The sequence below is a fragment of the Paroedura picta genome, chromosome 12, assembly GCF_049243985.1.
Source record: "Paroedura picta isolate Pp20150507F chromosome 12, Ppicta_v3.0, whole genome shotgun sequence".
NCBI classification, from domain to species: domain Eukaryota; kingdom Metazoa; phylum Chordata; class Lepidosauria; order Squamata; family Gekkonidae; genus Paroedura; species Paroedura picta.
The window spans coordinates 43,846,557-43,860,779 of record NC_135380.1 but is presented as its reverse complement, the minus strand read 5'-3'; the positions used below and the strand labels follow the sequence as shown (position 1 = coordinate 43,860,779).

The 14,223-nt window shown below is 49.3% G+C and overlaps 1 protein-coding gene across 3 annotated transcripts; it reads left to right on the top strand.

The window, feature by feature from the left end:
• The first annotated feature begins 125 nt into the window (after positions 1-125).
• Positions 126-14,121, top strand: SPOUT1 (SPOUT domain containing methyltransferase 1). Of its 3 annotated transcripts, none has more exons than XM_077305141.1 (12): positions 126-251; positions 1,475-1,517; positions 2,164-2,280; positions 2,725-2,884; positions 3,926-4,015; positions 5,149-5,198; positions 6,697-6,827; positions 8,679-8,751; positions 10,625-10,723; positions 11,089-11,191; positions 11,627-11,774; positions 13,628-14,121. In XM_077305141.1, the coding sequence occupies exons 1-12, from the start codon at positions 216-218 to the stop codon at positions 13,700-13,702; spliced, it is 1,125 nt and encodes a 374-aa protein (XP_077161256.1). In that variant the 5' UTR covers positions 126-215; the 3' UTR covers positions 13,703-14,121. The 3 variants fall into 3 exon arrangements, with proteins under 3 accessions (XP_077161256.1, XP_077161255.1, XP_077161258.1); XM_077305140.1 differs by lacking the exon at positions 126-251 and adding an exon at positions 626-712; XM_077305143.1 differs by lacking the exons at positions 126-251; positions 3,926-4,015 and adding an exon at positions 626-712.
• Positions 14,122-14,223: the final 102 nt, after the last annotated feature.

Below are 14,223 nucleotides of genomic sequence, written 5' to 3'. Positions count from 1 at the left end.
CCGCGTCTCCCTGATGCTTGCATTTGCAGGAGCCCAGAAGGGGCGGGGCTGCGGGCCGGACACGCCCACTCCTTTCTTCCCCCGCCCTGGCGCTCGCCGCTTATTGTTCCCGGGTGACGTCTCCAAGTGGGCGGCCCGATGTCGCGCTGACTCCGCCCAGGCCCGTTTGGTCCAATCCGAGACAGGCACAGGCGAGCGAGGCGGAAGTTGGGAATATGGCGGCGAGGAGCGGAGGGAGGCGCATGCGGGAGGTACACGTGGGGGGGGAGGAAGAAGAAGCCGGCGCGCAGCGGGTTAACGGGCGGGGTGGAGGGGAAGCCTCGGTAGGGGAAGGGTTGAGAAGGGAACGGGGCTGGGGGGTTGCGAGGATGCTGGCCTGGTGGAGTGCATCATCGAGAGCAGCGGTGGCTCTCCAGGTGTCCATGGACTACAATTCCCATGAGCCCCTGCCAGCGGCAGGGGCTCATGGGAATTGTGGTCCATGGACACCTGGAGAGCCACAGTTTGGCTGCCCCTGTGATTTTTAGGGGAAAAGGCAACTGGGGGGGGGACATGGGAAGGAACTTTTGTTCTGGCACAATTTCTCAAGAAATGTTCAGCAAGCTGCATCTGAAAGCTACAGCTGATCCTTTGCTTTGCCATGGCCGGTCTTCTGAAGATTGCTATCCATCTGAAGAATTGTGCATGCACACAAAAGCTTATCCCCACACCTGTATCTGTCTCACAAGAAACCCAAATGAACCCTGCACGTGTTTCTCTCTTATACCCCCAGTTAAACTTTGTTGGTCTTAAAGGTGCCCCTGGACTCAAATTTCAATGCATGTACAGTGATGTGGTGAGGAGGAAGGTATCTGTTTCGTGTGAGACTGGCACTAAGCTGTACAGCTCAGGATCATTCCCTCCCCTCTATGGGGGACGCTAAGGATTGAACCTGGGGCCTTCTGCATGCAGAGCAGATGCTAGCCGCTGAGTCTGAAAGCACAGGGGCGTGCAAATTTGTTAAGAAGGGGATCCCTTTGATGGGATCCATAGAATGCTAGTTGCAGTACTTTGCACTGCCTCGTTTTTTTGTGGTGAATGCGCGAACTCTTCCAGGTGGGTTTGCCAGGGACACCCTGACATAAATTAGCTGTGGCAATTTCTACCTTTGCCTTTAGCAGTGAGAACGAGCAAGAATCCAGCTGCAAGTTAAAGACAAATGAAATTCGTGGCAGAGGAGAAGCTTTCGGAACCCATGACTCACTTCTTCAGATCTTGCCTGCAGTTGTCATTTGGCATCTGAAATCACTCCTCTCTCCGAGATATAAGGGCTGATGATGGAGTCACAGCTCAGCTGTACCTGAAGAAGGGAGCAGTGATCCAACAAAGCTCCTCTCCAGCCACCAATTTTGTGTGTTTTTAGGGTGCTCCTGGCCTCTTGCTCTTTTGACAAATACAATCACCATCTTGATCTATTTTTACCTTTCTTCTCCAGGGTGAAGAGAAGAAGATCGACTGGCGCAAATGGAAGCAAGAAAGTAAGGATTTTTTTTTTAAGATCCCTAAATATTTTCATAACCTTGTAAGTTATTTTAAAATAGCCACCAGTTTTGTCCAAAGCAAGTATCCTTATTCCAAGGTGATCATTCCATCACTAGGCATGTTGAAAACCAGAAGTGGCCTTTGGGGCAGTGATTTGGATTTTCAAGGACTGGCTTCAGAAAATGTTCCAGAAAATTTGCTAGCACCGTAAACATTGCATGAATTGATTTATTGTGTTTATTTTTACTTACATTAAACAAAAATGAAGAAGTACCCCATGTTAATGTTCTTTTTCTCAAAGTATTAAAACGTTGACAGAAAGACACCCTATGAAGTTGGTGAGACAGGCAATATATTTGCTTGTACAGAGCAGAGTTAACTTTAGGAACTCACTGCTATGTGATTTGGAGGTGCGCGCTAGCATAGGCAAGTTCAAATGGGGATTACACAGATTCATGGATACATTATTGATTTAGCTCATGCAACATTTGCAAAGGGCTGGATGTGCTCAGGGTGAACATCTGACTGTTGAACAAAGAGCCTTTGAAATCCAACAGTACCTGTTACTGTTTGAGGGGTTTTAATCCCAGCCGTGGCAGGTGCCCTCTTTATCGTGACTTGTTAACTGTCTCCCTTTTGCAGAAAAGGAGGAGAAGAAAAAGTGGAAGGAGATAAAGCTGTTGAGGAAACTCGAAAAGAAGAGAATGCAGGAGGTGATGGAGAAAAAGAAAGAAGACATGGAGCCCATGGAAGGCAAAGGTAGCCCTTCCTGTGAAAGCTTCACCACCCTCCTGTTTCCACCAACAACTCTGCCCTTTCTTCTTTACTGCCCCGATGCCTCAAACAGCCTCCTGGAACACCTACAGGAAGCTGTTCTCTTGTTCTGCTCACAGAATTCCTGTTCCGTAACATCATTGGCCTGACTCCTTCAACCTCACTCTTCTCCCCTTTGGGAGCCCAGTGCACATGTGGCTGGAATGAATTTCATCACCATACCCCTGGTTATCCCTGCCTCCACTCTTCTTCCCTTCTGTCAGGTTGTAGATTGCATGCTCTTTGGGGCAGGGACCTGCCTTGTATTAGCCTGTCTTGCACATTGATAGACTTCATGCAAGATTTTTGGCAGCCCAACTAAAAAGCTGTTGTCTGCTTATTGGGGGTCTGGGAATACATTTCAGGGTCTTAATGCCTCTTCTTTCTTAGGGCGTCCCTATACGGTCAGCATCGCACTTCCAGGCTCCATTCTCAACAACGCGCAGTCGCCAGAGCTGCGGACGTACCTCGCCGGGCAGATTGCCCGTGCCTGCGCCATCTTCAATGTGGACGAGATCGTGGTGTTTGATGAGCAAGGTGAAGATTCAAAGTGAGGACACACCTTGTTAGGTTATCGAGTTGAATCTCGGTCTCAGCCCTTGTATCCACTTGTAGTTCTTCGGTAGGAAACACAGACTGGAAACGGTCCACTGTACATGGCCAGCCCAAAGGGAGCTTCTGCATCAAGGGTCCCCATCATAGTGCCTGTTTAAGGAAATTGGGTGAGGGCTTCTGATTGGCTGTACAGATTTTTATGAACGTTGCTTTGGTAGCAACTGATGCTACAGCAGAGGGATCTTCACTGTGGGGCTGAAGGGACGCAGCGGCAGCCATTCTGTGGCTGGCTCCACCTCCTGTAGCCGGCAGCCATTTTGTGCCTGAGCCCGACAGGCTGAGCCAGAATTCCAAAGGTCCCGCAGGCTCAAAAATTTAGGAACCTCTTCTCTGTATCGTTGGAAGCCCCCAGCGGTGTGGGGATCTTTCTTGCAACTCGGGGGTGGGGTGGAGGAGTAAGTCTCTGCTCTGCAAGGCCATTGATGAGGCGTAAGACGAATCACTCCAAGGGAACTAGAAGCCACGATGCAGAAGCAGGCACTGGCAATCCGCCTCTGCAAGGCTCTCGCCTGGATGCCCGACAATCCTACAGTCGGGATTTCCTGGCTGCCCTGTGTGATAATTCATAAATAACTAATCCCCATGATGTTGGGAAATTGGGAGGGAGAGCGTTCAGAAGGCCGGACTGTGGTCTGGAGCTGTCTTGTTAGATCTGATCTCCACTACCATCAGCTCCAAACACAAATCCTCTAGAAAGCTAGATCTGAATTTGACCTCTGCCACAAACAAATTAGGGAATCCCCAGACAAGAGGTTTCTCACCCCTCCCCCATCTTTGAAGGTAATCATGACTTCTCTTGAAGTATTTTGGTGCAACAGATGTGTAGGGCTTTAAACATGCTGTATATATGTGATTGAATATGGGCAGCAACATTTATCTGCCAAACCAGCCAGATTTCCTCCTGCAGGGACCTGTGGAGTTCTGAGCTGGCCCAGCGAACCTGTGATTCAAGGGCTGCTCTGGTTTTCCCTTCCAGGACCATCGAAGGAGAATTTGAGGGGGTCAAGAAGAGAGGGCAAGCCTGTGTGCAGCTGGCCCGGATTCTGCAGTACCTGGAATGTCCCCAGTAAGTTCCACTGTAGATTTGTGAGAAGGTCTACCCAGGGGACCCAAACTGATGCCTTTCAGGGTGCCCACCAAGAGTTTTTAGAACCTGGGTGTGGCCAGATAGGGCTTCCAACTCCACTACCAACTGGCTGCTTGAGATTGGGTTGGCTATGCAGATTTTTTAAATGTTGCTTTGGCAATGGCTGCCATCTCAGCACAAGAATTGTCACTATGTAACTGAAGCTGCAGCAGCCATTTTGAGACTGGTTGTGCCTCCTGCGGCAGCCGTTTTGTGGCTGCATCCACCATGCTGTGTCAGAATTACAGACTCAAAAAGGCCCACAATCTAAACAGTTTCTGTATTACTGAGGGTTCCCAAGTCAGTCCAATCATTCAGGGCAAAAAGTGGAAGAAATTGGCATCTTGGACAGGGGCAGATTTTGGTTGGTTTATCAGATGATCTCGGTAGCCGTGATCCCTGCGGGTCCTGATCAAGGGTTCATCCAGTTCAGTGTCCTATTTGTTACCATACTCAACCAGATCCACCCCCCCCCCCAAGTCTACAATTCAGGCATGAAAAGAAGATTCCCTTGCTGCAGTTTGTTTCCTTGAGAGTGGTTTTCCCAGCTGCACTGTCTCTGAACGTGGGGGTTCCATTTAGCCATCGTAGCCAATAGCCACTGACAGATCAGTCCTCCATGAATTTGCCGCATCTCCTTTTAACGGCACCTACAGGAGTGGCTGTCATTGCATCTGGCAGTCTTCAAGCAAAGGTTGGATACACACTTTTCTTGGATGCTTTAGGGCTGATCCTGTGTTGAGCAGGGGGTTGGACTAGATGGCCTGTATGGCCCCTTCCAACTCTATGATTCTATGATTCATCTTGTGACTGTGATTTCCACATGTTCCCCAATACATGCATTGTCTGTCCTGAACTGGCTTGTATTGGGGGGTTTCCAAGTTCCTGTCACATAGAAGAGGGAAGGAAAGTCCTCCATGCTGTGAATTATTTCATAGACCTCTCTGTCACATCTCCCCCTTCCTGCCGGTGGTCTTCTTTAAACTAAAAGCCTCAGATGTTTTATTGTCTCCTTGTTGTTTCGATTGCCAGCAGTCGATAGAAGGTAACTGTCTTGTTTTCTTTTTGAAAAGGTACCTCAGGAAATCTTTTTTCCCCAAGCACCAGGATCTGCAGTTTGCAGGTAAGGCTTGAAATTCTTGCCCAAGAATTTATCCAGGCCCTTCTAGGAGTGTTTCTCCTCCTCAAGAACTCCAGTTCGGATACGTTGAATCCCCCCCAAATGGGTATTTCCCAATATTCCCAAATTCCAATACCGATATGGTATTCGGATTCAGTAAATATTCGGGAATGCTGATTTTTTCCCCCATTTCTGAGGCGTTTCAAGGGACTAAGACCTTCATTGTTTGAAGTCTGACTCAAAGGCATTTAAAGACCATTTCCGCATGGAGGTGTAAAATGCGTGTGTCGCCTTCTGCTTGTAAATGCGTGGTAGTAAACTGCGTGTTTGCACACTTCCTGACAGGAGTCTCTCCCGCGTTATCCGGTCGTCCTGTCGTGGCTTTTTGCCTCTGCTGGGGTGGCAGAGAAGCAGGAAATGTGGGCAACCTGCAGTTTCCCCCCCAGCTCCTCAAGCTGTCAATCAACACAAGCCACCAATCCCCTCACAGTGGTGGTTTTGGGGACTCATACTTCCGCCCCCCCCCCCCCCGAGTCCCAAAATTAATTTAAAAAAAACCTTACAGTTACGCATTGCTACAGGATCGTTCCACAACAATATAACATTTCTTTAGATCTCTTTTTGGGATTCTTTGTCTTTATGTTCAAGTATATTTGTGATAGGCTAGCCATGGTAATTGGACCCCAATGGTTGTGTGTTCACAATAAAGATTTAAAACACAGAGCATGGATTTAAAACACAGAGCTAAGGGCTGCTTCATCGCACACCCCACCTCCCCTTTTCCGTGTTCAGAAAACACAAACAGGAATGTGTTTTAGGTTGGCTGCCTGCCTGATCCCAAGATTACTGTGCACACTGAAGAGAACATTTTATTTTCACTGAGAGCATATTGCTTATTGCTTAGCAACGCGGAGTATGCAATATATATATACTAGCAACAAAGCCCATTGCAACCAGGAATGCAATGGGCGCTAGGACCCAAGGGACACTGGCAGGCGCAGATCTCTCTGGCAGCAGGAGCCATAGGAGGTAATCAGGGCTCGTTTGCGATTTGGCAGGGCTTTCTGTGTCACTGTGTGTCTCTCTCAGGCGTCTGAGAGCAAAGTGGCAAGCATCCAGGGAAGGAGGGTGGGAGCTGTAGGGGCAGAGCCAATCAGGGTGCGGCCAACTCGGACACCCCAGACTCATTCCACCCCTCAGGCTCTTTCACAGATATTAAGAGGAACAATGGATAAGGATATTTTAATTTCGATACAGAAATGGAGAGGAGAGTAGATGTGAGGGCAGGCAAAATGCTGCAGAGACTGTTGTGCATTTCTCCCCGAGAAATGCATTTCGTGTCTGGGTTGTGTGGATGGAAGACACACTGGGCAGATAGATAGAGTATACTGTTTGTGCAATGACTGGAGGGATAACACTGATGCAACACAGATCTTGTCATTCATGATTCCTGGCCTTCCAAATCCATCTGCATGGCTACGTGTTTTTGTCTTCCTTTCAGGGCTCCTGAATCCCTTAGACAGTCCGCACCACGTTCGGATTGATGAGGAATCGGACTACCGCGAAGGGGTGGTTTTGTCGCGGCCTACCAAGCCAGGCCGAGGGTCCTTTGTCAACTGCGGCATGCGGAAGGTATGGTGCGCGGTCAAGCAGATGGCTTATTTTGTCCCGTCAGGGCCTCTTTGGTCTAGGGCAGGGATAGTCAAACTGCGGCCCTCCAGATGTCCATGGACTACAATTCCCAGGAGCCCCTGCCAGCGAATGCTGGCAGGGGCTCCTGGGAATTGTAGTCCATGGACATCTGGAGGGCCGCAGTTTGACTACCCCTGGTCTAGGGCCAAAAAAGCCTGCCCGGCCAAGGCCCCCTGGCAGACTCACAAGAGGGGCTTTTTCCGCCTTCCTGGCCTTTCCGGCTCCCCTCAGTTTGGGACTTCTAGAGACGTGCAAAGACATTTTATTCTGGACAGCCTTTGGGATGTTTCATTCCCTGAAGGTCTCTTAACCTGTGTGGATCCTGAGATTTTTTGACATCCATTTGGGACTGAATGCGTTTCAAAAGGACGAGAACTGATGTTCTATTGATGAAATGTCGCTGGGCGTTTTTAATCTTGTGAGGATGATCAGGCAGCGTAATAAGCAGTGCCATTTATGATTGTTAACTGTTGTCACGAGCTTTTACTGTTAGGCTTGTTTGATTTTGTTGTAGTTAAAATTTTAGAAACATATATATTTTTTAAACTATAGATTATTTTGCTGACTACTGATGTAAGAACTGCTGCTTTTTGAAATGTTATTGCTGTCATAATGATTGCTTTTATTTTGCTGATGGATGTTGTTTTGCATCATTTAGATTTCTTAAAGTAATATTTTATAATACTTTTTAAAAATAATAATTTTATAATAAGAGCTAGCATGGTGTAGTGGTTAAGAGCAGCAGATTCTAATTTGTAGTGCCAGGTTTGGTTCCCTGCTCCCCCACAGGGAGCCAGCTGGATGACCTCAGGCTGGGCACAGTGCTGTTAGAGATGTTCTGACTGAGCAGTAATATCAGGGCTCTCTCAGCCTCACCCACCCCACAGGGTTTCTGTTGTGGGGAGAAGAAAGGGAAGGCGACTGGAAGCCTCTTTGAGACTCCTTTGGGTAGAGAAAAGCAGCGTATAAGAACCAACTCTTCTTCTGATCCCCTGCTCCTCCTCCACATGCAGCCAGCTGGGTGGCCTTGGGCTCAGCACAGCATTGATAAAGCTGTTCTGACTGAGCAGTAACATCAGGGCTCTCTCAGCCTCACCTCCCTCACAGGGTGTCTGTCTGTTGTGGGGAGAGGAAGGGAAAGCAATTCTAAGCCGTTTTGAGACTCCCTTGGGCAGTGAAAAGAGGGGTATCAAAACCAACTCCCAGCAGAGCAAAATTAGTATTTGCTCTGCTGGGACAGATGTGCATTCAGGCAAATAGTCTGTCTGCTTCCTTCCACAGGGCAAACAGCAACTGGAGTGGAGAATCGGAGACCGGGGGAAATAGCAGGGTGGAGAATGATTGCAGCCTCCATCCAAAAGAGGGGAGGGGGCTATAACTGCTGCTTGCCAATTAAAAACAATGGTACACAACTCATTTGCTGACTTGCCATCATCTTGTTTCATCTCTCTTAATGTTCCTCTACCTCGGTCCTTAAGACCAGCAAAATGCCAACCATGGAAAAAAATTCTGCAAACTAAACAGTGGTGGCAGGAAAGAGCAAAAGACCAGTAGCACCTTAAGACTAAGAAATGTTGTGGCAGAGGAGGGGCTTTCATGGATCATGGCTCTGTTCTTCAGTGGCATCCAACCAAATCAATTGGGCAGAGAAGTTAATTGTAAGAAGCTGTGATTACGGGCTCATTGACTGCCCGATGGATCAGAAATGTGTTTTTCATTCTCCAAAAGGAGATACAGTCTCAGGGATTGACATTTGTGGTGCCTCAAATTTCCCATAATTCTTTGCTGCAGGAGGTACAGATCGACAAGCAGCTGGAGCCTGGCCTTCGGGTGACCGTGCGGCTGGAGAAGCAGCAGCATCCTGGTAATAATCAACAGCCTGCGTGAGAAGCCTTTGAAATTGGGCGACGTGAAATGTGTGGGACAGAAAGATTGGAAATGTAATTCATGCTTGGATTCACATCCTGATTCAGTAACCAAAGTTCACTGGTTGTTCTTGACTCAGTGGCTCTCACGGATTAGTCTGTGGCTGTGTGTATTAATCGGAAGAGGGGGAACCATATATATCCCCCTCCTTAGAGGAAAGGAGGCTTAGAAATCTGCCTAGTGGACTGGGTGAGCTGAGGAGCCACCCTTCAAAGGCCATCAGGTGGCAGTGTATGGCCCCAAGACTCTGCAGCTCTCTTCAGGAGATGGAACGGGCTTCTCCTCTTTTGAGTTTTAGGAGGAAAAGTAAAGTGTCTTTTTGACAGGTGTTTGGGTTGGCTGATTTGATCTTTAGTTGCTGGATTTGATTTAAACATTTGTTTATTAGTCACTTTCGGCTTTGTGTGCCTCAAGGCTGCTTTCAATGTAAATAAAATGACAGCTACAAAAAACACATAAAAACACTGTTTGAAACATCAGGACTGCCAATAAATACAGCTAAATTAGTCCAATGCAATCCAAAAATCTTCAGATAGAAATCAAGGGAGACAGGCGGACCACTCTGGGGAGGCTACTCTATAATAATGGGGCTGCCACCAAAAAGGCTCTTTCTTGTGTGTCCACAAGACTTCTGTGATTGGTGGGACAGTCAGGTGGGCCTCTCCCTACGATCTTAATTTCTGGGAAGGAACAGAACACATGGGAGAAGATGGTCCCACAGGCTCCCATATCCCACAGGTGTTCCTAAACCACCGAGGACTTTAAAGATCAAAACCCAACAACTGCAGTTGGGCGCAGGAGTCGGTAGTCAGTGTGGTGGCTGCTGTGTTGGGGTCATGCACTGCCGGGAGCTGACTGGATTGTTCCTTCCTGCCAGTCTTCTCATTTGATGGCTGGGCAGTCGCTCTCTTGGATTTACTGTGATATTTTTGATGTGGAACACATCTTCTAGCACACTTGGTGAAATGGAAGTCCTCATGGATGTGACATCCATGAGTCATCCCCCCCCCCCAAGTGTGCTAGAAGAGGGTTGGAGGAGGATGACATGGTGACGGCCAGCGGTGATGTCGGTTGCCGATGAGGCTGGCCCAGCCACAGGTAACCCCCCCACAGATTCTTGGGCAGCAGTAGAGGTGGCATAGTCAAGCCTTGCCAATGCTGCACGGCAAGTCCCAGCCAGCAGCAGAAGTGACCCAGTCTGACCCCACCCCACCAATGCCGTCCACAAGTCCCGGAGAGCAGCAGAGGCAGTGCAGCCGGGCCACGCCAACGCTGCCCAGAGGTCCCGGGGAGAAGTGGGGATCCCCACGGTTGAGGAGAGGAAAGGGAGAAGGGGAAGCTGCATGAGTCTGTGTGTGTGTGTGTGTGTGCCTAATATAGGGAGAGGGGAGTGGGACCAGGAATGAGGGCAGGGGGGGAGGGCAGGGGGGAGTGCTGGGGAAAGGAGTCTTTGGGTGTGTGCGGCTTGTGTCTGAGAAAGGGAGGGGGGAGGGACCAGGAAGAATGTTGGGGAAGCGAGAGGAAAGGGGGAGAGTCAAGGGAGGAGTGTGTTGGGAGGAAGCTCTTTCTCCATGTGTGTGTGGACTCATGCCAGCTCAGTGCTGCACCAACCCATTCCCCCCCTTATGTGGATTTGTTCCACATAAGGGGTGAGAATCCTCGGCAGGAGATATTATTTAACGAATTCTTAACTAAGAGTTGGACGATTGAAGCAGCTCGGACAGCACTGAAAAGCAGGATGCCCTGTGAACCCTGGTGAGTTGAGGCCAGGCTGTGCTCTGTTGACGCTGAGGCACCCTCTTCTCTTCCAGACAGCAAAATGCGGAAGGGCACGGTAGTATCCTCACACCAACCCCGAACCGTCTCCGGCCTTTACTGGGGCTACAGTGTTCGCTTAGCCTCCTGCCTGAGTAAGTGTGTTTCTTTGTTTGACTTGCTCCTCTCTTCCAAATGACTACTTACGTCTTCGTAAGGCAGGCGTGAGGTAGCTAAGCCATGTCACGGTTCCAGGACTGGAGGGAGGTGACCCCTGGGACTCCACCCTAACCCTTCCGTGCTTCCACTGGTGGGGGAAGGGGGGGACCCAGATATCTGTAAAGGGAAAGGAAATGGTTGGGGCTTGTGCCTGGTTGCTGAGCTCAGTTGGAAGCCTTCCTCCATCCCAAGGAACCTGCCTCCAGCTTCAGCGGCAGTTCCGTCACGGCCTCAGGTGTGTCAGTCTGTCAGAGCGTCACTGCCCAGCAAAGGACTCGATGACTTCTGTCCTTTTCTCCAGGTGCCGTCTTCGCAGAATGCCCTTTCAAAGAAGGCTACGATCTTTCCATTGGGACCTCTGAGCGGGGGGCCTCCGTGGACCAGGCTGTTGTCCCCTCTTTTAGGTAACCAGGCGGGCGGGTTGGTTTGCTTGTGCTGTGTACAGGCAGGGCTGGAGGCTGCCGTCTGTCCCATAGGGATTTCAGCACGGGCTGCAGAGTTTTATGAGGCACAGAGTGTTCTTGCACCCTTCCATTCTGGCTGATCACGGATGCATTTCCCTCCAAATTGTGGCTCTGTCCTGTCCACCCAATCACTGATCCACCTCAGGGAATGAAATTTCCCTCCCTGTTCCGCCTGCCCCCTCAGTCCCAGCAGAGCTAAAACAAACCAGAGAGGACCGCCTGTCATTTCACAGGGGGCAGCAGAGCATGGTCCTCGTGTGCACAGCTTCCTCTGCTGCCTCCAGCCAAGGACCGGGCCTTTCCAGTGGAAGGTGGGTGGGCCCTCTGCCATCCTTTGGGAACTGTGGTGACCCCCAGGTTTCTTCTCTCTCCCAGCCACGCTCTGATCGTTTTTGGCGGCTTGCAAGGCCTAGAAGCTGGCGTGGAGGCCGACCCAAACTTGGAGGTCTCAGATCCGAGTACCGTGTTCGACCTTTACTTGGACACCTGCCCAGGGCAAGGAAGCCGCACCATCAGGACTGAGGTTTGGTGTCCTCCTTCCTGCCTGCTCCCATGGCCAGGGGTGGGGGGTGGGGGGATGGAGGAAGGATTTCATCCAGTTCCAGAAGGACTCACCGCACTTAAGATGCTGATGCCTTGTAAAGCCGGCCATTGGGATAATCTTAATGGCTTTTTTTCCTTTTTTTTTTTGCTAAAAAAGTGGCAACCCCTGCAGGAGACTCTAAAGTTTTCAAGTCAAGAGGTGTTGAGAGGTGGTTTTCCGGAGTCTGCCTTTGCTTAGCGGCCCTGGTGTTCCTTGGAGGTCTCCCATCCAAATACTGGCCAGGGCTGACCCTGCTTAGCTTCCCAGATCTGACAAGATGGAACCACTTTGGATTCTAAAGCTCTGAGCAACAAACGCTTGAGCAGTTTTTAAAAATGCTTTGCAGGCTGGTATTATTTGGAGGCGAGGGGGTGTTCAAAGCACGTTGATGTTCTCTGCTTTTCAAATACTATTTGTTTCCATGATCTCTCTGAAAACTGCGTGAAACACAATGGGATTGCTAATCCCCTATTGCAGGTGAGGGAACAGAGGCTGAGAGAGAGAGAGAGAGAGAGGGAGAGAGAGAAATGAACTTGTTGGATGCCACCCCCTGACTTCTGAAGTGGGGGCTTGAGAACCGCTGCAGTAGAGTCATGTGCTTCTGTAGGTCTTTCCCTGAGAAAGAGCAAGACTGAAAACTGGGCAGGGGATTCTGGCTCTCCCCTCCAATCTCAGCACTTGCTTGACCTGAACCTCCTTCAAGCTGCTTTAGCGATTCATTTACTGAACCTTCTGCTCCATTGGGGAAGGGACATTTTGTAAATTAGGGAATCAGTGCAGGAGAAAATTCAGTTCCTCCTTCCTCAGTGCTACACACCATGCAGCTATGTACAAATATCAGAAGGCCCCTGCTGGATCAGACCACGGGTCCATCTAGTCCAGCCTCCCATCTCACAGTGGCCAGCCAGTTCCACTAGATGACCGATAACAGAGCATAGAGGCAGAGGCCTTTCCCTGATGTCTCCTGGCTCTGGGATTCAAAGGTTTAGTTCCTGTGAATGTGGAGAATATAAGAACATAAAAGCCCTGCTGGCTCAGACCAAGGGTCCATTAGTCTAGCTTCCTGTCTCACACAGTGGCCAGCCAGTTCCTTCGGAGGGGCAACAGGTCATAGAAGCAAAGGCCTTCTCCTGATGCTGCCTCCTGGCTCTGGGATTCAGATTTTTGCTGCCACTGTATTTGGAGCAGTAGAAAAGAAGAGTCTAGGAGCACCTTAAAGACTAACCTGATTTGTGGTAGGAGTTTATGAGTAACAGCTTGCTTCTTCAGATTTCCCTTTAGCCACTTTGGCCAGTAGCTGGATAGACCTCTCCTCCTTGAATCTGCCTAATCCCCTTTTAAAGGCATCTGCCTGGGTCCATGACACCCTCTGGTGTTGAATTCCACATTTTCAGCGGTCTCTGTATAAAAAAAGGATTTTCTTTTGTCTGTTCTGAATCTACAGTCCATCAGATTCCCTGGGTGCTTTTAAAAAGCAAAACACACGACTTGGGGGGCCAGTTGCAAAACTCAGTCTAGAACCTGCCTGCAGTTGGATCCTCGTCTTAAAATGCTGCACAAGCTGTCCGTTTAGTTCGTGGATTTAGGATGTCCGTGTTCCTCCTTCCTGGGAGGAGGGCATAGTTGGCTCCTTTTTCCATGACAGGTGGGCTGTGTAGCTGAGTTTTCTCCAGGACAAGAGCCCTCTCCCCCTCTAACTAAGCAGCCAACAAGCTGTTTGCTCTGCCTCTGGATCTTAGCTGGGGGTGAGCAGTTTGCATGTCTTAAGGCTGCTGTTTTGGGTTTCCTTTTAGGAAGCAATCCTCATCTCTCTGTCAGCTCTGAGACCCCGGATTGAGGAAGCGGCAAAGAAAAACAGGAGCAATTGAATGGAGGATCCTGACCTGAAAATGTGCAAAGTCTAACTCTTCCTGCTGCCCCTACCTCCAAATTTGACCTTCGTGGCTAAGCTAAAAGAGAAGGCAATGGGGTTTGTCAGTTGCCCAAGCTGCTCAGTTGTCCTTCCTGCCACCTGGGAAGGATCAGGAACCAGGTGAAATGCAGTTTGATGGAAACAAACCCTTTTGGAGCACCAGAGGTATGCCGAGGAAGGACCAGGAAAGGGGCTGTGGCTGCATCATCTTGGAAGGAGAAAATCCCAGCTCTGAACCCTTCTGTGGCTGTCAATCAGGAACGTTGATAGTTTGCATAGTCCACTGAGCAGACTCGAATTTTAAAAACTGAATGTCTTTGACATAACAAAATAGGATGTTGCAGAAGTATTAATAAAATTGATTTGTAAGTACAAGTTTTGAGATTATTCTTTTTCTGTACTGCAAGAAATGAACATTCTGTTCCTTCAGAGCATATTACACTGATTAAAATTTACAATAAATATACAAAACTAGAG

What these genes read in the sequence shown, in the direction of transcription:
- SPOUT1 (XM_077305140.1), top strand. Translation starts at nt 641, where the DNA reads ATGGCCGGTCTTCTGAAGATTGCTATCCATCTGAAGAATTGTGCATGC. An exon ending in GCGCAAATGGAAGCAAGAAA is followed by an intron (nt 1,518 to 2,163) that starts GTAAGGATTTTT and finishes TCCCTTTTGCAG; the next exon opens with AAAAGGAGGAGAAGAAAAAG. An exon ending in CCAGGATCTGCAGTTTGCAG is followed by an intron (nt 5,199 to 6,696) that starts GTAAGGCTTGAA and finishes TCTTCCTTTCAG; the next exon opens with GGCTCCTGAATCCCTTAGAC.